This window comes from Mobula birostris, chromosome 21, assembly GCF_030028105.1.
Source record: "Mobula birostris isolate sMobBir1 chromosome 21, sMobBir1.hap1, whole genome shotgun sequence".
NCBI lineage: Eukaryota > Metazoa > Chordata > Chondrichthyes > Myliobatiformes > Myliobatidae > Mobula > Mobula birostris.
This window is the reverse complement of record NC_092390.1, coordinates 10,336,496-10,363,232: the sequence shown is the minus strand read 5'-3', so window position 1 is coordinate 10,363,232 and position 26,737 is coordinate 10,336,496. Positions and strand designations below refer to the sequence as shown.

Here is a 26,737-nt window from a genome sequence, read left to right as displayed (position 1 = left end):
GGAATCTCCTTTATTCAAACAAGACTTGCGACAATCTCCCAACGTTGGAAGAGAAGTCAGGCGGAAACACCACTAACGGTATCACTTGCATTATCCAGCTTTTTTTTGGGCGGGGGGAGGTGGGTCAGATATTGTGTTTATTACTTAGCTGCTGAACATTGTGTGCTAATCAAATTGAATGAAGTGCTGGAAAGGAGAAATGCTTACAATGTATTTGAAAGGTGAGGTACAGGATGTTAACGGTTTAAAGCATCTTAAATCATCTCTGCTAACCTGATAATTTATTTGGTACTTTATAGATTTTCCATGAGGTAGATTAATTGAACGCGTGCATTAATAGTTCTGACACTATAATTAATTTTTTTGAGATTATCCCTGCTTATTTAATTTACTGTAAGATTCAGTGCACATGACAACAATAAACCTGTTACAAATTAACCATTACAAGGGAAACTTGTGAAAGATTTCGCGTTTTTACCATCAGGTTCCACTCTGCCGAAGTGTTTGTAAGAAGGTGGCGATTCTTCTCGTGAAGTCAATCCACGATACAACTAACTACTGTTTATACTATGAAGCGAACACCCATGATTTGCTTTCTGCACCCGCGACCCCACATTTATGCAGATAAATATCCATACGTACACGTACTGCAAAGAGAGACTCGCAAACAGCTACCTTGTTGATCTACTTATCAACATAAGCACAAAATTGTGAACTCACACATATGAATTTACTTACTGGTGCCCACGCACACAGACGGAATATATATTTACCAACCCACTTATAAATGCAGATAACAACATGGTTACGCGTACACATGCAGTAAAATACTTCACACAGATCAGGAAGTATATTTTGAGTCGCAGGTCCGTTTACCAGCATAATATTTACAGATTTGAAGCTTTACAGGGAGCAACGCGAGCTTAAACGTCTTCAGCTGTAACTGATTCGATATTCAAGAATTTGGAAATAGTGGAAATAATGAGGCGAGGAAAATGAAAAGTTCCCAATCGCAAGGCAACAACAACAGCAAAAATAAAATCGCCGTAAAGTCTCGCCAACAGCTATTTTCCCAGCAAAAAAAAGCTACCCTGTGATTTATTGCTATCTGGTCATAGCTAGGCAATGTGAATTCTTGTTTATACTGTTGGAAGGGAGGGAAATAATCTTTCAAAGGCCCCGGATGCTCATGTATCCGGAGAATAAACAACCTGAATTTAAACATCTTTTCTCGTCTTGTTTGGAATGGCGAGTTTAAGGGATAAAGGATTGCCAGTCTCCTTCGGGCTTACAGAGCAATCCATTTAACATGCCTGGTATTTGAAGTGTTGCGCTGATATAAGTAACCTTCCTCTTCTAGCACATAAGAGATTTTACATCAGAAAAGAAACGCTTCTGTTCCTGATTAAGGTTTGACCTCGCCCTCTTGTCAATGTTAATATATTGTAAACCACAGTATACATTTAATGTAATTACTTAGCACCATGCTAAAACTTTGGTAGCGGGTTTGGTCCTAATCTAAGGATGGAGTTTCTATCGTGCGCGCGCGCGTGTGATTGTGTGAACGCGCGCGCGTGTCCGTCTGTGCCCGTGTGTGCGCGCGCGCCTGCGTGGGTATGACACACTGTATGGTAAATGTACTGTGTAAACGTAGGCGACTGTGTGCCGTTTGCGATGGTGCTCTGAATGTCGCGATTGTTTCTCGATGAGGTTTTAATGTCACATTCTTGCGTGTATAAAGGTGTGTGTGTGTGTGTGTGTGTGAATGTTCGGGGATTTCTTGGTGACTGATCTCTGATCTCTGGCCTGAAAAGCTAAGGCTGCAAACCAAACCCTCCAGCCACCTCGTTCTTGCGTGGCCGGTGTGCCTCACAGTAGCAAGTCTGTAACGGTGAGCGGGTACTTATTAAGTCTGTGGGGAGCTCAGCAGTTTGGATAAACTACTGGCGCTTTAACAGATATACAGCAGGCCTCCGAAAACGTTATTATAATGGATGTGGTAAACACACGGAGTTTCTGGTTCCCTTGTAGATTTTTTTAACCACTAACTTTCTATTCAAAGCGGTGTATATTTAGCAGGCTGCCGAAACTCACGATTGTGTTATCTGCAGTCGCTCTATCATTTTTTTAAAGAGAGGTTTTAAGGTCGCTTAACAACTCTCGTTCTCACTCTCTGGTAAAACCTCTCCCCAGCGTGCAGAGAGAGGGTCCTGCCAAGCTACGACCATTCTGCAGTTCTCCAGAACGGAAAGCCAGTCTTGATAGTGTCAGATCCTATCGGCCGACACCGCCAACACTCTGTAGCCGAAGGAATTTTAATTGAAATAGATGGGTGCCTTTCACGTCATACGGTATTAATAAACCAGAGATTATCGGCTTTAAAAGACAAGCACGGGCAATAGAGATTGTGCGATATTAAACTACTTCCCCCGGGTTGTGAAACTGATTGGAGAAATCTAAAGCAGCGCTACTATTTATATTAGGAAAGATTTACTTAACGTGTCGCGGATAGTAAACTAGGTTGGCAGAATCAACCTATAAATTATTGTTAGATTAATAAAGTAACTTCCAATGGCTTTAACAGTTTATAACTTGACAACCATCACGGTGATGGCCCTATTAAATGTCAATTTCAAAGGGCGCCTGGGAAATAGATAAAAAGGGGTGGAATGTAACATGTTTGAATTCATGGCTGTTTCGTGCAGTAGTTTCTGCCCGCAACTAAAGTGAATTGAGAATCCGCACTGGAAACGTTAAAAAATGCAGAGAGTAGATTTAATTGTATGTATGAACAGGATAGCAAGAATGTAGTTATTAATTGTTAAATATTGGAAACTTGGGAAATTGGGAAATCTGGATATGCGGGGAGATTCATAATTTAGAGTCGACACATTAGGTCAATCAGCTAAAATCTTTGACTGTTAAAGTCCAGATATCACCAGAAATAGAAATGGTATTTAGACAGAGGCGGGTGTATGAACGAGTAAATTTTCTCCCTCTGACAGGTTTTGAAAACTGCGCAACGCCGTGCGGCCGGTGATCGCGGTCCGAAGTACGGCGGCACTACCTTTTTTTAAATGGAAGCTCGGAAAATAGAGGTAATTGCGCGGTTAATGAGATGCTTGTAAAAATGCTAGTCTTGTAAAGATTGCAGCTTGCTTCACTTATTGCGCCTAGTCACGACAAAAGGACGGGAAAAAATTGCACTCTATAAGTTAATGAAGCTACCTGTTGTGGCCCTGGAGAATTAAAACACTGAAATAACACACGCGAAATGCTGGAGGAACTCGAGAAGTCAGGCAGCATCCATGTTGCGCTATAAACAGTAGACACTTACTATTGACCTGCTGAGTTCCTCCAGCATTTTATGTGTGTTGCTGTGGACTAACAGCATCTGCAGAATCTCTTTTTGTTTGAAACGTTGGAAACAACTTGAAACGAAATTGTTTCATCGGAGCACAGAAACGTCCTAATGTACAGAAGAGTTGTGTTATTCACGGGCATCGATAAATGAGACGTACTGAATTGCGAAAGTAACTCTCAACTTTCATATATTTTTACAGTTGTTAAACTAGTTCTTATCACATCGATTATTTTATTACACGCTAACCTAAACGGAGATTATATAGGTAAAGAGTATGCATAGAATGTATAGAGAGGGCACAGTTTTAAGGTGCTTGGAAGAAGGTACACAGGAGATGTCAGGGGTAAGTTTTTTACGTAGAGAGTGCTGAGTGCGTGGAATGGGCTGCCGGTGACGGTGGTGGAGGCGGATACGATAGGGTCTTTTAAGAGACTCTTGGGTAGGTACATGAAGCTTTGAAAAATAGAGTATTTTGGGTAACCCTAGGTAATTTCTAAAGTAAGGACATGTTCGGAACAGCATTGTGGGCCGAAGGGCCTATATTGTGCTGTAGGTTTTCTATGTTTCTAATTTGTTCTGAAAGGATTAATGGATAAAACAAGACCTGTACATCCGTCAACTTCCTTGTAACTTAGTCAAAAGTAAATCGTAGCTCATCAATATACGAGGAGCCAAGTGGATGAAAGTGGTTTATGGTCGTTTATTCCTACAATTTAATTTCCGAGCAAGTGAAAAATAAATCATTTTAAACCGTTCACACACACAAAATGCTGGAGGAACTCGGCAGGCCAGAGAGCGTCCATGGAAATGAATAAACAGCCGAAAACCTGCATTAGGGCTCGATTTCCAGCATCTGCAGTCTCCTAATGTTTATGACTTCAAACCGTGCCTCTGCTCTGTTGTACTGCCTCGTAGGTATGTTTTAAAGAACATTGTGCCCTCTCCTGTGGCGAACGTTCCTCGCGTTAAAACGTACATCCGGATGAACGATCAGATGTCGGCGAACATCGGTGGTGCTATCCTTGGGTATACCGACACGGCAACATTATGTAAGCGCCGTTATAAAGTGTCCTCTTATATTTAAATCATACAAATAGAACGCCGCACAAGTCCATGCCTGCTTCTCTGGGAGCTTATCCAAAGTTTGAGTTGGAGCTTCCATTTCTGAGAAATGAAGGTGGTAGGAGAGAGGAGTTACATTACGCGTGTTATCGGCACAGTTTGCGGTTTGGCATAATGCAGGCTTCTGAAGTGACTTCTGCTCTCAGCAGATCTATCTATAGGCGAATCACACGTGCTTACGGAGAAATAAGCAAACGATTAAAACATGAACGACGCTTCCGTAAATTCGGAGAAATTTTAAATTAAAATGATTAAAAATTAAGTAGAGATATTTGGCCAAAAACTCAAACCGGAATAAATGATCAGATAGTACAGTAAACAATATTATTAGTGTTTACCTGTGATGATGTATGATTTAAACTTCTTATGCCTATCATTTCAATGTCTCTTTATTTATTGCGGTACAATTTCCAATCGGATCCAATTTCATTGTCTCTACGTAGAAGCCTCTCTAATTGTTTGAAACCGGCTCTTTACCAATCCTTAAAAGCATTAATGAATTAATGCGTTCGCTGACAGCTCTGAGTAGTGTCATGGTAGTTCTTGCTTTAGCTGAAGGCTTGAATTAATGAATAGTCTCTTGCTGCTTTAGTTGACCCTGCGAGGAACGGGTTGCAAATAATTGAACTAATTAATAGAATAATGTTAAATTAAATTACCACTAATTAACAGCAACGTACTTAGTTACGCTTCTGTGTTCAGTTCCACAGAGCCGACACTGGAGAGTTTTCGAGTCGACAAATGCACTGATCCGATCGACCACAGAGTCAGAATCGGAGTCGTTATCACTGACTTGCCTAACGTGAAATTTGTTAGGGCAACAGTACAGTGCAGACGGAGGATGACTAAGTTACAAAAATTAATAAATAGTTCAAAAAAAGGAGGAGAACGTGACGGAAAGTTCAATGGTTAATGGAAACTTGATGGGGGCGGGAGCTGTTCCTGAATCGTTGAGTGTGGGGAAATGAGTGTAATAAAGTTAATGCAGATACCAGAGTAATTAAAGTTCAAAGTAAATTTATTATGAAAGTACGTATAAGTCTCCAAATACTACCCTGGGATTCATTTTCTTCCAGGTATTCACAGTTGAACAAAGAAGTAGAACAGAATCAATGAAAAACTACACACAAAGACTGACAAGTTGTGCAAACACAAAACGTAATAAATAAACAAACAAAACAGAGAACGAATTAATCGGCACTTAAATATTATTTAAATATTATTTCGGAAAGGAAACAGAAGTGGTCGTGAAATATGCTTTTCGAATTGTGAATCCATCATAGTGGTAATCTTCATCTGATTGCTTCATACGTTTGAGATAGAGATGTCTGCAGGTTTATTTCGCAACTTTATTAATGCTAGAAAAATTTCAGAAGTTTCCACGAATACGAAGCCTTCCACGTACTAGCGTGTAATATATAACCTTCCGCTGTTTTCATTTAAATGTAATAAACAAGCAATATCTTTACAATGAAAACGGGACGAAATGCACCTATTTGTTAAATTATCCGATTTTGGGAGAATACTCCCGCAAGGAGAGCTACCGTCGAGGCACAGTCAAAATTTGGCTATTCGCAGTTAATGTTTCTTACAATCACGCCAACGTGTTGCTTTAAAGAAAGAGACGGATGAGAGCAATTGTTGATTAGATAACACTAATCTCAAGTTTTTAAAAACAGCAGATTACAGAAATGTAAACAATTCAATGCGAGCAAGGATGGTGGATGTTATGATTGAAGTGGACAGAGTAATTTACACTGTGGCAAATTATATGACACTTCCTTTGTCGTATTTGAACAACGAAAATGTTTATTGAATTCTGGAAACATTACAGATAACAGCATTTCCATTGAAACAATGGCATCTGATCAATATATATAAATATATACCAATCCCGATAAAAACGCCTTTCTCAGTATGGGCGACGGTTCGCAGTTAAATCGTCCCTCAAGATCCTGGTGAGAAAGAATGTTACCGGGATAAGACGATCCGTTGCTCCAACGTTCTCGAAGTTCAACATCATTTCCATCCTCAGCTAATGTTATTTTGAGGCCGTTATAATATAAGCTTTTTAAAAAAAAATCCTATAAATTTTGCTGGCTGTTTAAAAATTATCTTCCCATTACTCAGAATTCTTTTAAGCAGTGAGCGAGATTCTGTATCCGCGCTGAGGAAAAGCAGATAAGAGGAAAATTAAATGTTGAAGTCGACTAATTTTTCGAAGGTCTCCAAGCAGTTTTTATCTACCACAGCACGCGGGCATGTCGTGGTTTTTTTTAGTTTGAAATTTCTACAAGATTGCTCCCCGTTTCCCGAAGTTGATCCCCCGCCCCACGCGGATCGTTCATTGTCTCGCTTTCCCGCTGCCCTCAGCGCGGTTCCACTGTTTAACCCGCAAGATATCCAGAGGCCAAAAACAACAGGGGCAGAGGTAGGGTGCACACATTATTGGTTCTGAAAAAAAAACACAAAAAGAAACGAAGAACGTGACACTATTGGCCCATGTTCGGTACGTGATCGGTGTGTTTGAAATATGCAGAAAAGGGTAATGCCCTTTATGTACTGTGATGTATACTGGCAGCTACAGAGAGCTAATTATTCAAGATAAGTTGTAGTAATTTATCTATTCCTAATTACTTTTACCATTGGATATTATACATTAATATATGCACGTGGATAATTCTTTGTAATGTTCTAGATGTGAAAATAGTAACCATATTTTAAAAATTGCATCAAGATTCGGTAATTCGGCCACTTGCGGCCTCCCTGACATTCAGTAAGATCTTGACTGATCTAACTCAGCGCCTCTTTTCTGCCTCGTCTCCCTGGCTCTCCGTAGCATCTAAACTACATATCGATCGCTTGTCTTAAGTATACTCAGCGGCCGAGGCTTCACAACCCGGCTTGGTTGATCTGCCCAAAAGATACACTAACTTACCGGGACACTGCAATTAATAACGTAGATAATGTTCATCACTGAGTAAAATTATCACCATTAGCAGTGATTTTTGTGCTTTGCTTAGTTAATCGCTTCCAGTAACTATGTTTCATAAGTAATTAATACTACTTATGTGTTCATTGCAAATATGGAAAGTTTAGAGCTTTTAAAAAATATAGTATGTAAAATTTCCAGGTAATTTGTATTTCAATTATAAGAGTTAAACGTAATCAATTAAAGTGTATTTCGTTTTGTGTTGTGCTTTAAAGTAAATATCTACACAATATCAAGGCAATAATGAACAGTTACTATTCTCAATCACGTTTTGCATTGCTTCAAGCTGAGGCAGCCCCGTCCTTTTCTGGCTGCCGAGCTGCGCTAAGCGCGTGACCTTCTTTTGGCTGGGGGCGGGGTGGGATCGCGTCGGGGGCAGACGTGAACGGTCCGGCCGGCCAATCGGCGACCGGATAACCACTGGGCGCGCGCTTTCCGGCTTCCCTGCGCTCCCAATCGGGAACAAACGACGTCCCCGGGCTCTGGCCCCGCCCACCTCTCCATTGTGACGTCACCCGCTTCCCGGGGTGGCCGAGCAGTAACAAAACTGGACTCGGCGAATCTGCACAGTGTGCAATCCATTAACTGCGGCAAAAAAAATCCCTACCTCCTCCACAGTGGCTGCGTGTAAAATTGTACAAGGCACAGGGGGAAAGATTTGCAATTACGGGGAGTTTGAGATCTTTTGTTTTCGATTGCAATTTAGGAAAGAGAAAACAGCGTGCTGGATTTTTCAAAGAAGAGTGGTGATTAAACTGGCGAATTTAGTACTAAGTTCGTCGCATGATGCTTCCAAGTCCGGTCACGTCGACGCCATTCTCGGTGAAAGACATCCTAAATCTGGAGCAGCACTCGCACCAGCAAGTAACGCATCATTTGCGGCAGGATTTAACGTCTCATTTCCAGTCGCCGTCTTCTTGCATGCACGCCGCGGGAGAAATTTCCACCTTCTCGGATGACGAGGAGAAAATCTCCTTTCTGAACTCTCTGTCCGTGCAAGACAGTCAGGGGGACGTGAGCCTTTCTCCCGAGCTTTATGTTCACGGAGCACTCAGGAGTCCGTGCGAAAACAAACTAGGAGACGTGACTGTGCGGGACCGGGACAAGAGTAAGTAATTGAAAACGATCCCCCCCCCCCCTTTGTAAAGCGTTTGATTGAAACGTGAAACAATGTGACAACCCTCTGGTTTACTCGTTTAATGCTCCTGTACTGAGATGGAAGTGCATTAAAAACGTGCCCCCAAAAGTTTATTTTGCAAATGTGGTGATGCTCAAGCGAACTTAACCATTATCGGTTTAATGGTCTTCAAAAAGCCATCGGAAATATAATGTTAACATTAAGCTTGTAATGTAACACCTTGAATAATGAACGAGGAGTTTAGAAACATATTAATTATATTTTCGAGCGTACTTGAGTATTGATAGTACTCTTGCAAGATTTAACTAATTAGGTGATGTCTTACTTTAAAAAAATATACTTTTACTTAAAGAGTTGTGTCATTTTAAATAGTTGTTAATCGGAAAAGTGGAGACTGGGTTCCAGTGGAAATCCCGAGTGTATTTCCAAAACTCTTAGAGATTTATACTAATTATATCCCGCCTCTTTGAAATAGTAATTAAAAACTCTGAAATGTGTTCGCTGGTCCCACTGTCACACCTGTATTTCAGTGGTTCTGTAACAGCGTGTTTAGGAATATATTCAAACAAGCTCCATTAATGGATACATATCCTGTGTTCATGTACTTTTAGGGTGATCAGTGACTAGAATTAAAATATTCGTAAACTCAGGTATTCAATTAAAGTGTTTAATATTGTTAGTGTGCTGGTATGTGGATGCATCAACTCGAGGTATAAAATTAGCATTTCAATGAGAAATTTACCTTCACAAAATTATGAGGATTAAGATTAGGGTGATTTTACTTTATGAAATTTAAAGGCTTTATTTAATACGCTGCATGTGAATTTAACCCTGAATGTGAATTTAAATCAGACCAATGATTCAGCAGCCCAAGATGTTACTTTAGCGGAAATTAGAAGCAGTTTCTGAATTCCAAACTTGGTGATATTCATCTCCTTAAACTTATCTATTTTGAAGGAGATTAACCCTCTCACCCCGGATTTAATAGCTGGGCGAGTTTAAAAATTATATTCCCTGATCTGGAAATCTCATACCCTGTTGTAAGAGGCAATAGTGCCTAGGGTTACTAATATTCCTGATACTAATGGTTGGTTTGTGTTTGCGCAGAGAACTGCAGCTTGAAGAAGTCTCCAGAAAGCGAGGATAATAGGAGTGAAGATGCGGAGCGTCCGAAGCAGAGGCAGAGAAGGAAACCTCGCGTTCTGTTCTCGCAAGCTCAGGTCTTTGAATTGGAGAGGAGGTTTAAGCAACAGAGATACCTATCCGCGCCGGAGAGGGAACACCTGGCAAACAGTCTAAAACTGACCTCCACCCAGGTGAAGATCTGGTTCCAGAACCGGCGTTACAAGTGCAAGAGACAACGCCAGGACAAATCCTTGGAGCTCGCAGGGCACCACCACCCACCCCCGCCCAGGCGCGTGGCCGTTCCCGTGCTGGTCCGGGACGGCAAGCCGTGCATAGCAGGATCCCAAAGTTACAGCAGTCCCTACAGCGTCGGAGCCAACGCGTATGCTTACAACGGCTACCCAACCTCCTACGCCAGTTACGGCGGCAGCCCGGCCTATAACGCGAACTATACGTACACCAGCATCCCGTCACTGCAGCCTTCCTCAGCGCCCAATGCCTTTATGAACGTGGATCTCGGTAACGTGAACAGCGCGATGCAGACACAGACACATCAGGCGTCGGCCATGCCCGCTTGCCAAGGAACTCTGCAAGGTATCAGGGCCTGGTAAGAAGTCTTGTGAGCTCAGTCGTTTTGGATGTATCAGGTGTCTCTGAACATTTTATATGTCGGTCATTCGATTTTTTTTAAAAGGGCCACCCACCGTTATCATTACATTTCACGAGCACCGACTGGAAAAGCCAGTGTTGATCGACACCCGGTGCAAAGCTGGGCGCCAAATATTAATATGCCCCTCCTGTCTGTAATGTTACATATTATTTCCTAAATCGTGTAATTTTTCACGGTATGGTTTGATTGAATGTTAGGCTTCCTCAGGACATATAAACCATTTTAAGCAATGTTACATCCCAACCCTGATCATCTTCTGCCCTCCTGAATTGTTTTGACCAACAGTGGTTACAGGATGGTGTGGGTGGGAGGGGGAGGGGTAGAGAGGTAGGAAACAAGACAAAGGAGATAAATTCCAGCCACACCCTTAAATTAGTGGAATACCACGTTCATTTCACATCATTTCTCGCGTCCTGACAATTCAAGCATTTCTTCCACTGAGAGCTTGGGTTGGAATAGCAGAGAGAGAGAGAGAGAGAGAGAGAGAGAGAGAGAGAGAGAGAGTCGCCCTACGAATAATTTCGTCTTCCCTTGCAGATGCGGGTGCAAGTACTGTATCTATTGCCCGTCGCTCCGCGCTGTTCGGTCAAGGCGACCTGCCGCCTTCTAGAGCTGAACCCAATTGGTAAGGCCTGTCCACATCAGAGGCAACCTCACAGACGTGGGTCTGGAGTCACCAGAAGACCAGATTGGTTTCCTTCTCCAAAGTGGGGAAAAATAGTTAGGGCCCTTAACTGCTGCCATATTTATTTCCGTTGTATTTTTTAACATCTCAAGTTTTCCAGCTGCCGCGATGGGATTTTACTCAAGGCCACCCATATAGAGGGAAACAATGTTTGAACTCAGCCTTCCATCCCCATTGGTATCATCGATGCCCCTATTTCCCAGGGTGATTTGACAGACCCCAGAACGCTTCCGCATCGTTGTGAAGTCATGCGGCATTTAGAGAGTCCTCTCTGAAAGGGAGGAGACTAGGTTTGCTTTAAGTGCCTCGAAACACGGTATCAGCAAAAATACCCCACGAAATCTCTACAAATTCCCAACCAGAACGAAGGAACTATTAACGTGTCTACATTTTTCTCCGAAAAAAAAGTGTATCATGCATTCTGCAGAATGATCATCTAAATTGTACTTTAGTTGTGATTGTAAAAATTTTAAACGACATGTATAAAGTTGTATATATAGCATAGCCATTGTTAGTGAAGGAACTCCCCTCCCCCGGCTTGTATAATACATACTACTATACAAAGAATTGTTGGAATACACTAAATGAATTAAAAAATAAACGTTCAGGTGCAATATGTTCATAAATGTACTTTGTGCAGACATATTTGTTTTGGGTCCGGTATTTTTTTGATAGGCAACTATACGACTGCTCCGGTATATATAAAAAAACACGAGGAACATTAACAAAACGTTGCTCATTTTAAAACAGCAGTTAAAATATCTTCCCATGTGTTGGGTGATTGGACATTTGTACCTGAAGATAACTGCCGGTAAGAGTGCACGCGTCGCTTAAACATACAAGCGTGATTAAAAGCTTTGCGAAGTAAAGACAACTGCAGGCACCCGGTTTGCATTTCTGCACATTTTAACTGATCCTCGTACTGGAGCCACCAGTGGAGGGTTCGGCTAGGTATGAAAACACCACCTCAACTCTTTCAGAAAGCTCACAAGTAATAAAAAGTAGCCTCAAGTATTTAAGTCACTTCTTTGTTTCTAGTTTCAGTGTGGAGAATTAAAATTGTTAGTCTTTTAAAAAGAATGTACCCCCGGATGAAACTTAATTCTGTGTGTGCGTTTAAAAAAAATAAACGAATTAAATGTTTATTCAAATGCTGTGCAAAACCGCCCAGCTAGCCGCTTTTGTATGGCTATGGTCTTTGCTAAATTGCGTCGCACAGAGGGAAGGAAGGGACATCTCCTGCCACACTCGGCACGAATTGTTCAAGTGCCAAGCGCCGTGAAAAGAGAAAGTTATTATATAGGGAGGAGAGAAAAGCCCTTTGAGAGGTGTGATTAGGAGCCCTAAATACACTGAAAGAATGTCCGAGTTAGGGAGCAAGGTACGTACAATGGCTTTTACTAGTTTCCAGAACAAAAGTTGTGTGTCGGAGGGACGGAGAGTTCGCCCCGAAACAAAACCCTAAAGCGCCGAGATTGACGTTGGTAAATATGCCTCATTTAATAGGCTGATTAATAGAACGATGCCCAAAATCTGTTTGCTTTTTTTGTCCCAACCCTTCCCTCCATCTTAACTTTTGTATGTGTGTCCTCGGTGAAAGGCGCCTGATTAGGGAGGGAGGGAGTTCCCGCAGCAGCTCGCCGTCTGAAGCCCGAGGATTCAGCGGGAGGCAAGCTGGCCAGGGCAGGATTATTATTGTTGCAAGTCTGCCAGGATATTTTTTTTAAGTTTCGAGTCCCCTCCTCTTCTTGTTGTAACATTGCGAGACACAAGAATGGGAAAGGGAGGCAGAGAACGACACAACTTTTCCAGGCAACGAGAGGGTAAAAAAGAAGATAACAATATAGCAGGTATTAGAGGAAATGAGTTTCATAAATCTGATAGATTGAAAACACAGAAACTGCTTCAGAACGTTAAGGGGCTGTTTATGTTTTGCTGTTTAAAATGTACATCCGTGTTTTAATGAATCCAAACTCTCCGAAGGAATAGAACTCTCAGAAGTCGCAAGGAAAAAGCAACATGGCGTGCAAAAATAAAACAGAACGCGTTGGAGAGAAAGCCGGAAATGTCACGTCCCCCGCCCCCGAACTTCATGTAATACCTCACAGTCATAGCTCTTAAATCACAGTTAGCAGAGACTTCCCTGTGCAGTAGAGTGGCTCGCATGAACCCTTCCCCTTAGCGAAAACATGAATGTTATTTTAAATGTAAGCCTATACTTGTAATATTATTTTAGAAACATAATCTCGGCGAATTCTCTTGCATGTTGAAAATAGTTTGCTAATCAAATAAGATTTATTTTTGGAAGAAAAGCTGAAGATTTAATTCTTCATTTTTCAGTAGTACACGAAACTTGTCCTATTCGTGAATATAAATTATTGGAGTGTGCTAACGTGTCCGAGATTGCATCCTTACACACAACTTTACATAGTCTAGTACAGTGCACGTGTGCACATTGTACTTATTTTACACGTAGTGATGGGAATCTCTAATTTGTTCACTGATAAGCACGGAAATTACAGGAAAATGGAAATCTACTTAATACTCATATAGAAATACAGTGAAAATACAGGCTGAACTCTGTATATCAACACAGGAACATTAATTCCTCTCTCTCTCTCTCTCTCTCTCTCTCTCTCTCTCTCGTTGATCCTAAGGGTTAAACCCCTGTATCACAGTTAAGTTTCAATGAGGCCGAATGTAATTTAGTACTGGAAATGGATTAATTGGATTGACCTCACTTCGCTACATTTCACAACTCGGATCAATTAAAAGCGCTACATTATCCTTGCTTGTTGGGAGACGCGGTTCTGCAAAATGTCAGATTACGTTTCCCAAACAGCAACTCCGGATTCTTCTGTAATGAATCAATTATTAAAATTGCTTTGTTTAACGTTGTTTAATCCTTAATACCCAAGTGTAAAGGAGGACGAAATAATTGTTACTTCGGATCGGATGCAGTAATAAAATCACAAGAAATATAAGTACATAAAATAGCTTATATACATAGACTGATAAAGTGACTCTAGGCACAGAAGTGTCAGTTCATAAAGTGACTGATAGGAAATTATAAAGTAGTTGTGAAGATAAGGATGCGGAGGGGTGGGTAACTGGGTGGAGGTGTTGATCGGCCTTACTGCTTGGGGAAAGTAACTGTTTTTGAGTCCGGCGGAGCACTGCAGATGGCGAACAGATTCGTGAACTGCTTTTTTCCCCTTTTAGAAGCATCAGTGATATGGGAGAGCACGTGGGATTAGAAATTATTCGGGTTTGACATCTTCGAAGAAGAAAGTGTTCCAGATATTGGAAAGAAATCGGTTGTACTCCCAACAAATATCTTGCTGCTTTATTTTGGAAGCAAATGTGACATTGTTCTATTGATCAGAAGTTTTAATTCATCAGTTTTAATTCTGGCGTGTAGGTCATGCCAATTATCCTTATTTACCCTTGAGGTAAGAAACCTACAAGGTGATTTCAGTGGATACTGGACAGTTCTGAGGCTCTGAGCCTTGGCGGCATAGCATTGCTAAATTTCTTCCATGAGCCAAGGCGAACTAAATTGAATTTCTTCTTTAAAGCAATCCGTGGTTCAAAGTAATTGTATTATCGAAGTGCGGACATGTCACCATATTCTACTCTGAGATGCATTCCTTGCGGGCATTCATAGTAGGTGCAGCGAAACACAATAATCAATGAAAAACTACACACAAAGCCGACCAACCAATGTGCATAAGAAGACAAACTCGGCAATTACAAAAATTAATATTTAATAAAGTAAGTAATATTTTGGGGTTTATTGCCCCAATATTAATACAAATTTAACATGATATAAGAAGATAAGGTAGGATTAGCTTTAATTGTCGTTCGAAAGTTACTTAACTAAATTTAGATTTACAAGCTGCTGGGTTGTGATTTAAAGCCGTGTCAGCGGTAATATGATGTTCCAGTCCCTCTGTCATCCCCGAGATTCCTCGCTTACCGTGTATTCCTGGATCCAATTGTAATCCTGGTTCCCACATTTTCTAACCCCGCGTGCTCTCCGATTCATCTTAAATGCTGTGTAAAAGAACAAGACGCAATTCACAAATCTCTTTGCCACCTGTAGTTCTAATAATCAATTAATTACAAAGAAATCTAAAGTTGTTGTTCAGGAAACGTAATCTGGCGCTTTCCAGTGCAGCGTCTCCTAACAAACGAGAATAATGTAATCCCGATCCGGTTGTTTGTTCCACCAACATATGCCGCTTCTTCGTGTTCTGCGGTAAGAAACTCCTGCGCGCTTTGCAGAACAATGAAGTTAATACCTTGTTAGTTTCCATTGATAAGGTTTCAGCATCCCAATGGAATTGACCGAAAGAGGGGAATGGCTTTAACAGCGCCTAAAGAGGACTCTACACATAACGACGAGAAATTTGATCCTCATATTCATCAAACGGACACCGACTGATAGTGAAAATTCGGCAACTCGCATAGGTGTTGGAAATGGATGTGACAGTGTGGGTTACAGCGGCTTTGAGATCCCATTTAAAAGGTAGTCATACATTATTCCCATTTGGACCTGTCAATGTGTTTAGCCACGGCTTGCTTACAGGGGACAGACACATCCACCGATCATCCCTCAGAGATAAGACGAACGTGTCATTGTGGGCGAGCGACTCTAATGGGAAGATAATTGGTTGGAAACAATAGGAAGGTCTTTTAAGTGGAGACCGTCCAGAAGACGGGCCCACTTTCCCGGCTGCTCCACTACCGGTGAGGCACACCTACATTAACAGGATAAGATCCTCGCATTGAATCCAGGTAAATAAGAGTGGCGACAGAGTGGCGACAGAGTGGCGATGCCCGCGGTCTACTTTAACCAAGAGATGGTAAGTGTTTGCAATGCGATGAGAGGCTCCGATTGGTATCAGATCATCTGTCCTTCTGTAATGCAACCTTTTTTTCTATCATTTTTGTTACAAGATAAACCAGAAGGCGAAATGAATACTGAGGGAGAGGAAGATGCCAGGAATGACATTTCCATTACTTTACAAAGGCTAACAAAATACAGTAACCGACTACATATGAATAAAATGAATTACATCCCGTGCAGTAAATATAAGTATGAACAAGATTATATCAAGTTGCTATTGTCTAAGTTTAGTATTTGCGTGATTACTTTTCAAGATATACCTGAATTCATGCAAACTGAATAACCACATCTCCCCTTCCCCAATTCAACAGATCACTCATCTTACCAACGCAATTTATCATCCTTCGAGTATCCAAAGGCCATCTCTAAGCCTTTCCCTGAGTTTTCAATATCAGCCCGCGGTGGCGGCTGTGTGCCAGGTCGCTGGACCTCCGACAGACGATTGTCAAGGTAGCACCTGGTTAAGGCAGAAAGTTAAATGATCGAATGAAATTCAAGCGTAGTGTATTCTCCAGTAAAACGTGGCGAATATCTCAAATGGCCCTGTGTCCAAGGTAAAATGACCTGAGATCAGGCTTTGCAAGTTAATTATATGAATACGTATTGATATAATGATTATGGAGAGGAGCGATGAGGATCTGATCTGGAGCTACACAAACTTGTGGTAAACAGAGAACTTTTGTTTTCAGTGACAGTGGGTCGGTAACCAAAGTCCAGAGACATCAGACAATTGTTAGGACAACTGGAGAGCTGGCGGTTATTTCATCTTTACACCGTATTGTTGTTATTGATTGAAATTCCCGGTTTGAAAGGGCGGAGAGAGATTCAATGGAAACTTACAAATCGGATACGGATCTGTACAGGGGAAGGATGCTGAGAAGCATTTGCATCCGAAAACCGGCCCAGACATGATAGGCTCTGTGTGTGTGTGTGTGTGTGTGTGTGTGTGTGTGTGTCTGTCTGTCTGTCTGTCTGTTTGTCTGACTGTCTGTCTGTATGTCCGGGAAATGACTTAAAGCAACATACACAGTGTTTACAGTGTCCAGCTAACAATGAGAATCATCTGCTGTCTGACGAAGAGGAGAGGGATGTCCCCTCAGAAATAAATACTGTTGACTGTTCCGGCTGGAAATGTACACCGTTGTTAATTAGTACGTGGAAAATAATCGAATCACAGAGACGAGCTGGAAGTATTATCAGAGCGGACAGTAATTTAAGCAAGCCACGCTTCACAAATGGCAAGAGGTGTGTCTGTTTTATATCACTAACATTAGAATGCTGAAGGGAAACAGATTCATTTTCCATGGAAATGAAATCAATCAAGTTGGGACAATCAAAGCAGAAAGCTAGGTGACTGTAAGTTACCCCTAGTGTGGGTGGGTGGCAGGAGAAGGTGGTGGTGGGGGGGGGAGGTTATTGATGGGAATATGAGAGAGAATAACTTACACGTGAATAAAACTCTGGTCAGCAAAATAATACGAAAGCTTTGTTGTCCGCTTGTTTACCTACAAACCGGCTTCTGGGTGCTAGATCATTCTACTTCCAACATTCCTCACACGAGGCGGACCTTTGGCCCATCCGGTTTATGTTGCCTTTGACGACTCTGCTGACCAGAATAACTTATTCTCTCACACATTCCCGTCAATAACCACGCCCCCCCATTCCTGCCACCCACCCGCGCTCGGGGTAATTTACAGTCACCTAGCATCCAGCTTGTATTTGATGTGTTGAAGGAGACTAGGGTAACTGGAGCGAATGTTCAAACATCATCAGAACGGGTCAGGACGGAACACGAGCCGCCAGAACTGTTAACCTCGCCATCTACTCACTGTGTCACGACGCAGAATTACTTTTAATAGCAGTAATCAGGACATAAATTTTCATATAGGTGCTTAGTAATATATTTAACCTTTTCCTACAGCCGCCTTGAATTTATTACCACTCACTAACCACTCTAGGAAAAACAGTGACCAGTCGTCTTTTGGAAACGCACTTTAAGCCGACCCCTTGTTGGGTTGGGGAGTTCAGGGTGTATACGCACTCTGTGTTCATTAAGGTCGCAGAGTATATATCCTATCTATACACTCCGACCTTTATTTGTCAGGGCAAAATGTATGTGAGTGCTGGAGAACTTGCTGGCTTTTTTTTTGTGCAGCAGAGGCCCACAGTAATATTGAATAATAACACCCACTTCTTCGTTTGCCCGCAGAACTCCTCGACAAATCGCACTCTCGAACTAGCCTGTCAAAGAGCGACCTCCTTTGGGATGGGGATAATGTGTGGATACCGAGGAGTCTGTTGTGGACAGTTTAAGACAGGAAAGGAGGTGGTGGGAGAATGCTTGGGAGTTGGCGCACGTTTAGGCTGGGATCCCTGATGAACGGACTCGGCGCGTATAAGACTCAACGGGCTGAATAGAACCCCCTCCCCCTCAACTTCGGAGCGACTGGCGATCTGCTGGTGGAACTCAGCGAGCCGTGCAGTATCGAAGGGGGAGGGGGAAGGAACTGTTGACGTCCCAGCAATAGGATTTCCACCCCGCCCCACCCAGCTGCTGCTTGATCCGCCGAGCTCCTCCAAGCAGATCGTTTGTTGCCCCAGATTCCAGCTTCTGCGGTGTATTGTGATCTAACATTTTTTAAGCGCCCCCGTGCTCGGGATTCAATTAAAACAGAAACACAAGAGATTCTGCAGATGCCTGAAATCCAGACAAAATGCTGGAGGAACTCGGCAGCCAGGCAGCACCCATGGAGGGGAAAGAACAGTCGCGGTTTCGGGCCGAGACCCTTCATCAAGACTGGGAAGGAAAGGGGAAGGAGCCAGGTGGCGGTGGGGGAGTACAGACCAGAAGGTGATCGCCGAAGTCATGAGAAGGGGCAGGTAGGATGGATGAAGTGAGAGGCGGGAGATGATAGGTAAAGGGCTGAAGAAGAAAGAATCTGATAGGAAAGGACAGTCGACCGTGGAAGAAAGAGGAGGAGGAGGTCCACGGGAGGGGGGAGGTGGTAGGCAGGCGAGGAGAAGGGAAGGGGTAAGGGAGAAGCTAGAGCGAGGAATGAAAAAAAGAAAGAGAAGGGGAGGAGGAGTGTTTTCATTAAAACTTCCTTTCAACGAGTCTTTCAGAGCATCTTTTTTCATCTTTTTCCATCTTTTTTCCCCTCTGTCTGTCCTGGATGGGGCGGAAGTCGGATTGGAAGTCCTGATTTGGAATCCTGGATTCGCCATGTGAAATTGGGGCTAAATGGTTGGCAGAGGAGAAGACACTTCCATTGCACTTTGAAGATTCTATCTGGAGCAAGGGTTCCTAACCTTTTTATTTTATGCCACGGACCCCTAGCATTAACCGAGGGGTCCGTGAACACCACGTTGTGGAACCCTGATCTAGAGGGGCAAATCCGGTGGACTCTCTTGACAACATTGACGTGCTCATTTCTCAGAGATGTACGGGAGTGCAGTGATCATTGCTGCCCAGTAGTGCAGTAGCTTTGAGCTGGATTTAAAATCAATATTCACTAATGACTCAACCATCTACCAGTCGAATTGTGTACTCATTGCAATACACAGCGTCGGATACTTAACGCACAATAGCATAACTTAAATGCACACTGAACGAATGAAAACAGGTACCAGCGTGTCAGATTCAGATTCATTTATTTATCACAGATACATCAAACATACAATAAAATGCCTTGTTTATGATAACAACCAACACAACCTAAAGATGCGCTGGGGGCAGCCCGCAAGTGTTGTCACACATTCCGGCGCCAACATAGTATACACACAATGTTCAGCAGAACATAAAACAGGATGCAACAAGCAACAAGACAACAGCAAAACAAGCCTCGTCATTCCTCCCTCCACCCCGCCCCCCCCCACACACACTTTATGTGTGGCCTCCAACCTGATGGCACGAACATTGACTTCTCTAACTTCCGCTAATGCCCCACCTCCCCCTCGTACCCCATCCGTTATTTATTTATATACACACAGTCTTTCTCTCTCTCTCTTTCCTTTTCTCCCTCTGTCCCTCTGACTATACCCCTTGCCCATCCTCTGGTTCACCCCCCCCTTGTCTTTCTTCCCGGACCTCCTGTCCCATGATCCTCTCATATCCCCTTTGCCAATCACCTGTCCAGCTCTTGGATCCATCCTTCCCCCTCCTGTCTTCTCCTATCATTTTGGATCTCCCCCTCCCCCTCCCACTTTCAAATCTCTTACTAGCTCTTCCTTCAGTTAGTCCTGACGAAGGGTCTCGGCCTAAAACGTCGACCGTACCTCTTCCTAGAGATGCTGCCTGGCCTGCTGTGTTCACCAGCAACTTTGATGTGTGTTGCTTGAATTTCCAGCATCTGCAGAATTCCTCGTGTTTACACACTTTATAAAGCTTGATAAGGCAATGGAGTATTGTGAGCAGTTTTGGGCCCCTTTTCTAAGAAAGGATGTGCTGACATTGGAGAGGCATCAAAAGAGATTTTTTTAAAAAAATGATTCCTGGATTGAAAAGCTCATCACTCGAGGAATGTTTGATCGCTGTATTCACTGGAATTCAGAAGAATGGAGGTGGGTGGGCTCATTTAAACTTACCGAATATTGAAAGACCCGGACAGTGTAGTTTTGGAGAGGATGTTTCCCAAGGTGGTGGAGTCTAAGACCGGAGGACACAGCCAAGAAGGGCCAAAAGGCCTGTTTCTGTGCTGTAGTTTTTCTATGGTTTCTATGACGTCCATTTAGAACGGAGATGAAGAGGAATTTCCTTAGCCAGAGAGTGGTAAATCTGTGGAATTCATTGCCACAGGCGGCGTGGAGGCCAAGGGGCTGGGTATATTTAAGGCAGAGGCTGACAGATTCTTGATTAGTGAGGACACGATGGGTTACTAGGAGAAGGCAGGAGACTGGGGCTGAGACGGAACTGGATCAGTCAAAATGAAATGGCGGAGCAGACTCGTTGGGCCAAATAGCTCAATTCTTCCCCTATACCATCATATCACCTTATGGTACGTACACACACACACACACACACACACACACACACACACACACACACAGAGTAGTCCTCCAACCGCAGGCCTCCGGGCCTCTTGAACTACACGTTGTGTGCGTGGCCAGATCGGATCTGAATAACATATATTACCCCATTCATTTTCTCCCTTCACCTCTCAGACCCTTCCCCTCAAAAAAAGAGAAGCACGAACCAAAGATGCCCTGACACCAACACCTCTCTTCATTTGGACTGTGAATAGGACACCACGCCGAAGAGGTGGGCTGTGGTGTTTGAACAAAGCCAGCGCGCCCTTTCTCGCTCTGCCTCATTGATGCGCAGACACGCACGGACACAACGCAGCGTCACTAATGCAACGACACAGGCAAGGATATGTACTCACATGCTGCACGTTTGCTGAAAGCTCGTTGTTCGCTTGCAAAGCAGCGGCCAGCACCTGTTAACTGGCGGATTTTGTCAGGAGGTAAAAGAAAAGCTAGACTAGCAACCGTACAATTCCGCAGTGGAAGAGGGATGGAGGATATACTTACATGCGGGCGCGACAGATGTTGGGAACCCAGAGTGACAAGCGCAAAATGCTGGAGGAGCTCAGCAGGTCAGTCAGCATCGATGCGCTGGAATAAAGAGTTGACGTTTTGGGCCGAAACCCCTTCATCAGGACAAAATATTTATTAGCATATACGGTAACAATATCGGATATACCTTACACCTGCGTTGTACATATAGCATTTTCATAACACTAAAAGACCATAAAAGATAGGAGCAGAATTAGGCTGCTCGGCCTATCCAGTCTGCTCCGCCATTCCATCTTGGCTGATTTATTATCCCTCTCAACCCTAACCTTTGACACCCTTAACTGATCAAGACCCTATCAGTCTCCACTTTAAACATATTCAAGTGACTTGCCTTCCACAGCCGTCAGTGGCGATGAAGTCCACAGATTCGGTGCCCTTTGGGGAAAGAAATTCCCTCTCATCTTTGTTCTAAAAGGGACGTCCTTGCATTTCGAGGCTGTGCTCTCTGGTCCTAGACTTCCCCACTATTGGAAGCAGGCTCTCCACGTCCACTCTGTCTAAATCTTACAATTTTCGATTGGTTTCAGTTAGATCCCCCTCATTCTTTTAAACTCGCTCGGGTGCGGGCTCAGAGCCATCAAACGCTCCTCATACGTTAACCGTTTCATTACCGGGATCACTCTCGCGAATCTCCTCTGGACTCTCTCCAATGCCAGCACATCCTTTCTTAGATAAGGGACTCAAAACTCCTCACTGCACTCCACGTGCGTTCTGACCAAGGTCTTATAAAGCCTCAGCATTACAACCTTGCTTTTATATTCTAATTCTCGCGACATAAATGTTAACACTGCATTTGGCATCCTTGCAACTGTCTCGACCTGCAAGTTAACTTTAGGGAATAATGCACGAACGCTCACAAGTCCATTTGCACCTCTGATTTCCGAATTTGTTGTCCGTTTACAAATTAGTCTACGCCTCTATTCCTTCTACCGAAAAGCATTATTATATACTTCCCTACACTGTATTCCAGCAGCCATTTCTTTGCTAAACATTCTAAGTCTTTTGGGAGACTCCCTGCTTCCTCAACACTATCTGCCCCTCCACCTATCTTTGTATCGTCCGCAAACTTGTCCGTTAAGCCATCAATTCCGTTAACCAAATCACTGACATTTAACGTGAAAAAAATAAATGGGCCCACCACTGACCCCTTTCTGGCTGCATCTCTGTGTAGGTTTGCTGGATATTATATAATCTATATGCCATCATCATCATATGCCGTGTCGTATGTCGTGGGCAAGTTCTTCTACGTAAGTGGTTTGCCATTGCCTTCTTCTGGGCAGTGTCTTTACAAGACGGGTGATCCCAGCCATTATCAATACACTTCGGAGATTGTCTGCCTGGCGTCAGTGGTCACATAACCAGGACGTGCGATATACACCAGCTGCTCATCCGACCATCCACTACCCGCTCCCATGGCTTGGGGGGAGGGTGAAGCAGGTGCAAAGCCTTGCCCATGGGTCACCTGCAGGCTAGCAGGGGGAAGGAGCGCCTTACACCTTCTTTGATAGAGACGTATCTCCATCCGCCATCCAAAATCAATATATATGGACATATAATATATATTCATGCGTATATTTGTGTGCGTTTGTTTTTTTAAAATACATTAATCAATGTGACTGTGTATCTGGGCATTCCCATGTTACATGTTCATGTGTTTAGACAATAGGGGCAGGAGTAGGCCATTCGGCCCTTCGACCCAGCACCGCCATTCACTGTGATCATGGCTGATCATCCACAATCAGTATCCAGTTCCTGCCTTATCCCCATAACCTCTGATTCCGCTATCTTTAAGAGCTCTATCCATCTCTTTCTTGAAAGCATCCAGAGACTTGACCTTCACTGTCTTCTGAGGCAGAACATTCCACATATCCACCGCTCTCTGGGTGAAAAAGTTTTTCCTCAACTCCGTTCTAAATGACCTACCCCTTATTCTTAAATTGTGGTCTCTGGTTCTGGACTCACCTATCAGCGGGAACATGCTTCCTGCCTCCAGCGTGTCCAATCCCTTAATAATCTTATATGTTTATCTATGTTTCTGTGTGCATTTTGGGTGACCATATGTGTACGGGGTGTTAGAATAGATGTATGTGATTTGAGAGGACTGGAAATGATAGTCTGGGGATGTCTAGGATCTGAGGGCACAGCCGCAGAAATAGAGGGACGCCCCTTTAGATCAGCGACAAGGATGAATTTCATTAGCCAGAGAGTAGCGAATCCGTGGAATTCATTGCCACAGACCGCTGCGGAGGCGAAGTTATTGAATGTAGTTAAAGCGGAGGTTGATAAGTTTTTCATTAGTAAGGGTGTCAAAGGTTACGGGGAGAAGGCTGAGAAGGGAGTTGAGGGGGATAGTAGTTCAGACATGATGGAATGGTGGAGCGGACTCGATGGGCCGAATGGCTTAATTGTGGTCCTAGGTCCTGTGGTCTTACAGAGAGCTGGGAATGTGAATTTCTCACGCCAAAACCGCGTCGCTCTGTGAATTCGGTTCCTCGGTTTATATCACCGATTATATTTTAGAGCAACGTAGCCCCTCCCTCGGTTCCTCTTCCATTTCGCTTTTACTTTAAAAGATCAGAGGACATTTTCAACACGCCTCGAGGTTCAAGCACCGCCGTTACACCACCCTACAGTACCTCACACCGGCTTTCACTCTCCTCGCTCTGAGGCATCAACCCGTTTTTAATCACCCGTTATTAAACTGAATTCCAAATTTCACAGCCTACTTACAAAGGTTTCTAGGGTGGGGGACATGAGATGTTTTATGATGTTAGTATTTGTATGTGGAAATGCTCTGCCGCGCTTTAAGAGAACGTTGGAAAATACCAGTTGCTATGGCGATAATGTCCATCCCCACAAACACAGCCACGCACAATAAAACATCTGTGGAGTACATCCGATACGGGTTTCCCAACCGACAGAATTTTAAAGATAACGCGCGGCAGGAAAGTCAGCATATTTTTCAAAATGTTCACCCCCCAACCCCCCAAACCGCTTCCGTATTCGCATAGTGAATCGAAGTGAGCGTGTACTCCCGGTGTGATTTGACGTCGCCCAATTCAGTGTGATACAGAGCGCTGAACGGTGCCCGCTTTCGGAAAGACTGCAGCGCCAGCCATGTCCAATGTTCAGGCGATCATCTCCGCCAGGCAGCGCCAGCCTCTGTTCCCCTTTGTCACATCGGGTTCGGGCGTTCTTCCAATACTAGGGGATGCGACTGCTTTGCGAGGCTATAATCCCGCCGCCGGCTCAGCATCGGCAACGACCATTGCTTTTTCGCACCCAAACACGGTCTGGATGTTGGAACCTACTTTTTACTAGTCGCCTCTCTCTCTCTCTCTCTCTCTCTCTCTCTCTCTCTCTGTCCCCACCCCCTCTCTCAGTTTATTCTTCTCTGTCGTTTGCTCAATCTGTTCCGCTCTGCCTGTGTCTATTAGACCCTTCTCTTTGCGGACCAGCCTCTATCCCCACCAGTGCTTCCCTCCCTGCGCCAGTATCTCCCGTATGTATACAGCTGTCTGTCCTTTTTTATCTAGGTACCCGATTCATCAATGTGACACGACACGCTCGCCATGTATCTGACCGCCTCAACGTTTCTTTCTGTTCCCCCGTGTACCTCGCGACTCTCTCTCTCTCTCTCTAGCTCTCTTCTTTTTTTCTCGCTTCTATCTTCTCTCTCTTCTTTCTTCTCTCTCTCCTTTCTTTTCTCTCTCATTTTTTTCTCTCTCTCGCTCTCTCTCACTCGCTCCCCCCTTTCATTTCTTTATTTGTATCTCTCGGCTCTTTTGCTCTTTCGTTTCATCTGTATCCTTTATTTCCACCCGCAGTTGAATCCTTGTTCCACGCAAAATGTTGGAGGAACTCAGCAGGCCAGGCAGCATCCATGGAACAGAATCTGTGTTCTTTACCCCGCGTTGTGCTCGAACACTTAAAATTAGCAATGGACGTTTTTTAAAAGCTGAATTGGGGAAGGGGTTGGAGAAACATTGGGTAAGTAGATTACTTTTAAAATTTAGCGTTCAGTTCTTTTATTCTCAATTGTAAACTAAGACCATAATTTCCACAGTATCAGCCTCGTTTCTTTTTAATCTTTTCGTCTTTCTTAATGTCCTGCTACATCCCGAATAGAGAACAACGTTTGCAGCATCCATTCACCCTCAAAACTTCATCCTAATTCTGTCGAAAATGTCTTCTCTAGGATGAGAGATTCCAACAGACAACTGTACTGGTTTCAAATACTGTCATGATGAACCTAGTATTCGTAAATGTTGTGCTCAACTTTCCTTAAAAGAAAGCTTGGCGTTTTGACATGATCTTTAACATGAGCCACAAGAAGGTAAATTCACGAAAATGGCGGTGGGGGACTGATTCCCTACGAACCCTCTCAATGACAAGATCGAAAGCAGGAGCTTTAAAACCTAACTGCAATTGATAATATAAAACTTTAGTTCATGTGGTCTTTATGTTTGAGTTCTGTATATATAGCATGCAAAAATATAATTTGAATTCGCGTTTGCTCTAGTTAGTGTCAAAAAGTTAAAAGTGAAAAAAAGAACTTAGCTAGAACTTTTAAACTTACAGCAACTCTTCCCGTTAGGATCAAGGTGAACTCCCAAAATTGCCACCAGATGGCGATATTCCCCAATCTATAACAACATTCAACGGGCTTTGCTAGAAATGTTCGATATATCTTTTCTTTATATCGGATTTCATTTTATAAACGCACATTGTTATACACTTTTAAATGTTAAATAAAAATTCAGCAGTAATACTCCCACCTTTCAAACAAAAGGCGTGGAATTCTGTCCCAGTCGAGAGTCCCGAAGGCTGGAACCGGGTGGGAGCGGATACTACGGATCTGCCTCTTCAAGCGATCTTGACACTCTTCGAACACGAAATCTCGGGTAAAATTAATCCCTTAACCAAGATCAGTAAAGCAGGTCATTACCACATTTGCTGTCTGTGGGAGCTTGCTGTGCGTGGATTGGCTATCACCTTAATCACGTCACAGAAGGCGCTTCACGCCTAAACGCACAACTTGCTCGAGTTACGGAAGTGCAAGCCGTTTACATAACCTCACAAAAAATTATCATTTTCCTTATCAGCATACTTTGTAAAGCACATGGTATTTTTAGAAAATACATTTCCAAGTTAA

The 26,737-nt window shown here is 43.3% G+C and overlaps 2 protein-coding genes and 1 long non-coding RNA gene across 10 annotated transcripts in view; 2 read left to right on the top strand and 1 right to left on the bottom strand.

Moving 5' to 3' along the window:
- Positions 1 to 15,909, top strand: nkx2.3 (NK2 homeobox 3). 3 transcript variants are annotated; one of them, XM_072238937.1, is made up of 4 exons: positions 1 to 78; positions 8,185 to 8,586; positions 9,724 to 10,348; positions 15,409 to 15,909. In XM_072238937.1, the coding sequence occupies exons 2-4, from the start codon at positions 8,262 to 8,264 to the stop codon at positions 15,416 to 15,418; spliced, it is 960 nt and encodes a 319-aa protein (XP_072095038.1). In that variant the 5' UTR covers positions 1 to 78; positions 8,185 to 8,261; the 3' UTR covers positions 15,419 to 15,909. The 3 variants fall into 3 exon arrangements, with proteins under 3 accessions (XP_072095038.1, XP_072095039.1, XP_072095037.1); XM_072238938.1 differs by lacking the exon at positions 1 to 78 and adding an exon at positions 207 to 221; XM_072238936.1 differs by lacking the exon at positions 1 to 78 and adding an exon at positions 2,636 to 3,098.
- Positions 14,901 to 26,507, bottom strand: LOC140185582 (uncharacterized). 2 transcript variants are annotated; one of them, XR_011882664.1, is made up of 3 exons: positions 26,361 to 26,507; positions 16,334 to 16,465; positions 14,901 to 15,152 (listed from the first exon to the last, which is right to left on the bottom strand). It is a non-coding gene; the product is annotated as an uncharacterized lncRNA (long non-coding RNA). The 2 variants fall into 2 exon arrangements; XR_011882665.1 differs by lacking the exon at positions 26,361 to 26,507 and adding an exon at positions 21,914 to 22,068.
- The window catches only part of LOC140185581 (homeobox protein Nkx-3.2-like), a 90,855-nt gene continuing 88,671 nt past the window's right edge, over positions 24,554 to 26,737 (top strand). For 3 of the 5 annotated variants that reach the window (XR_011882661.1, XR_011882662.1, XR_011882660.1), the window contains exons 1-2: positions 24,915 to 25,084; positions 25,410 to 25,572. The gene's annotated coding sequence lies outside the window, so the exon portion shown is untranslated. Of the gene's footprint in view, positions 24,874 to 24,894; positions 25,085 to 25,409; positions 25,573 to 26,737 lie in introns of those variants that run through there. The other 2 variants (XR_011882658.1, XR_011882663.1) reach the window with 2 other exon arrangements.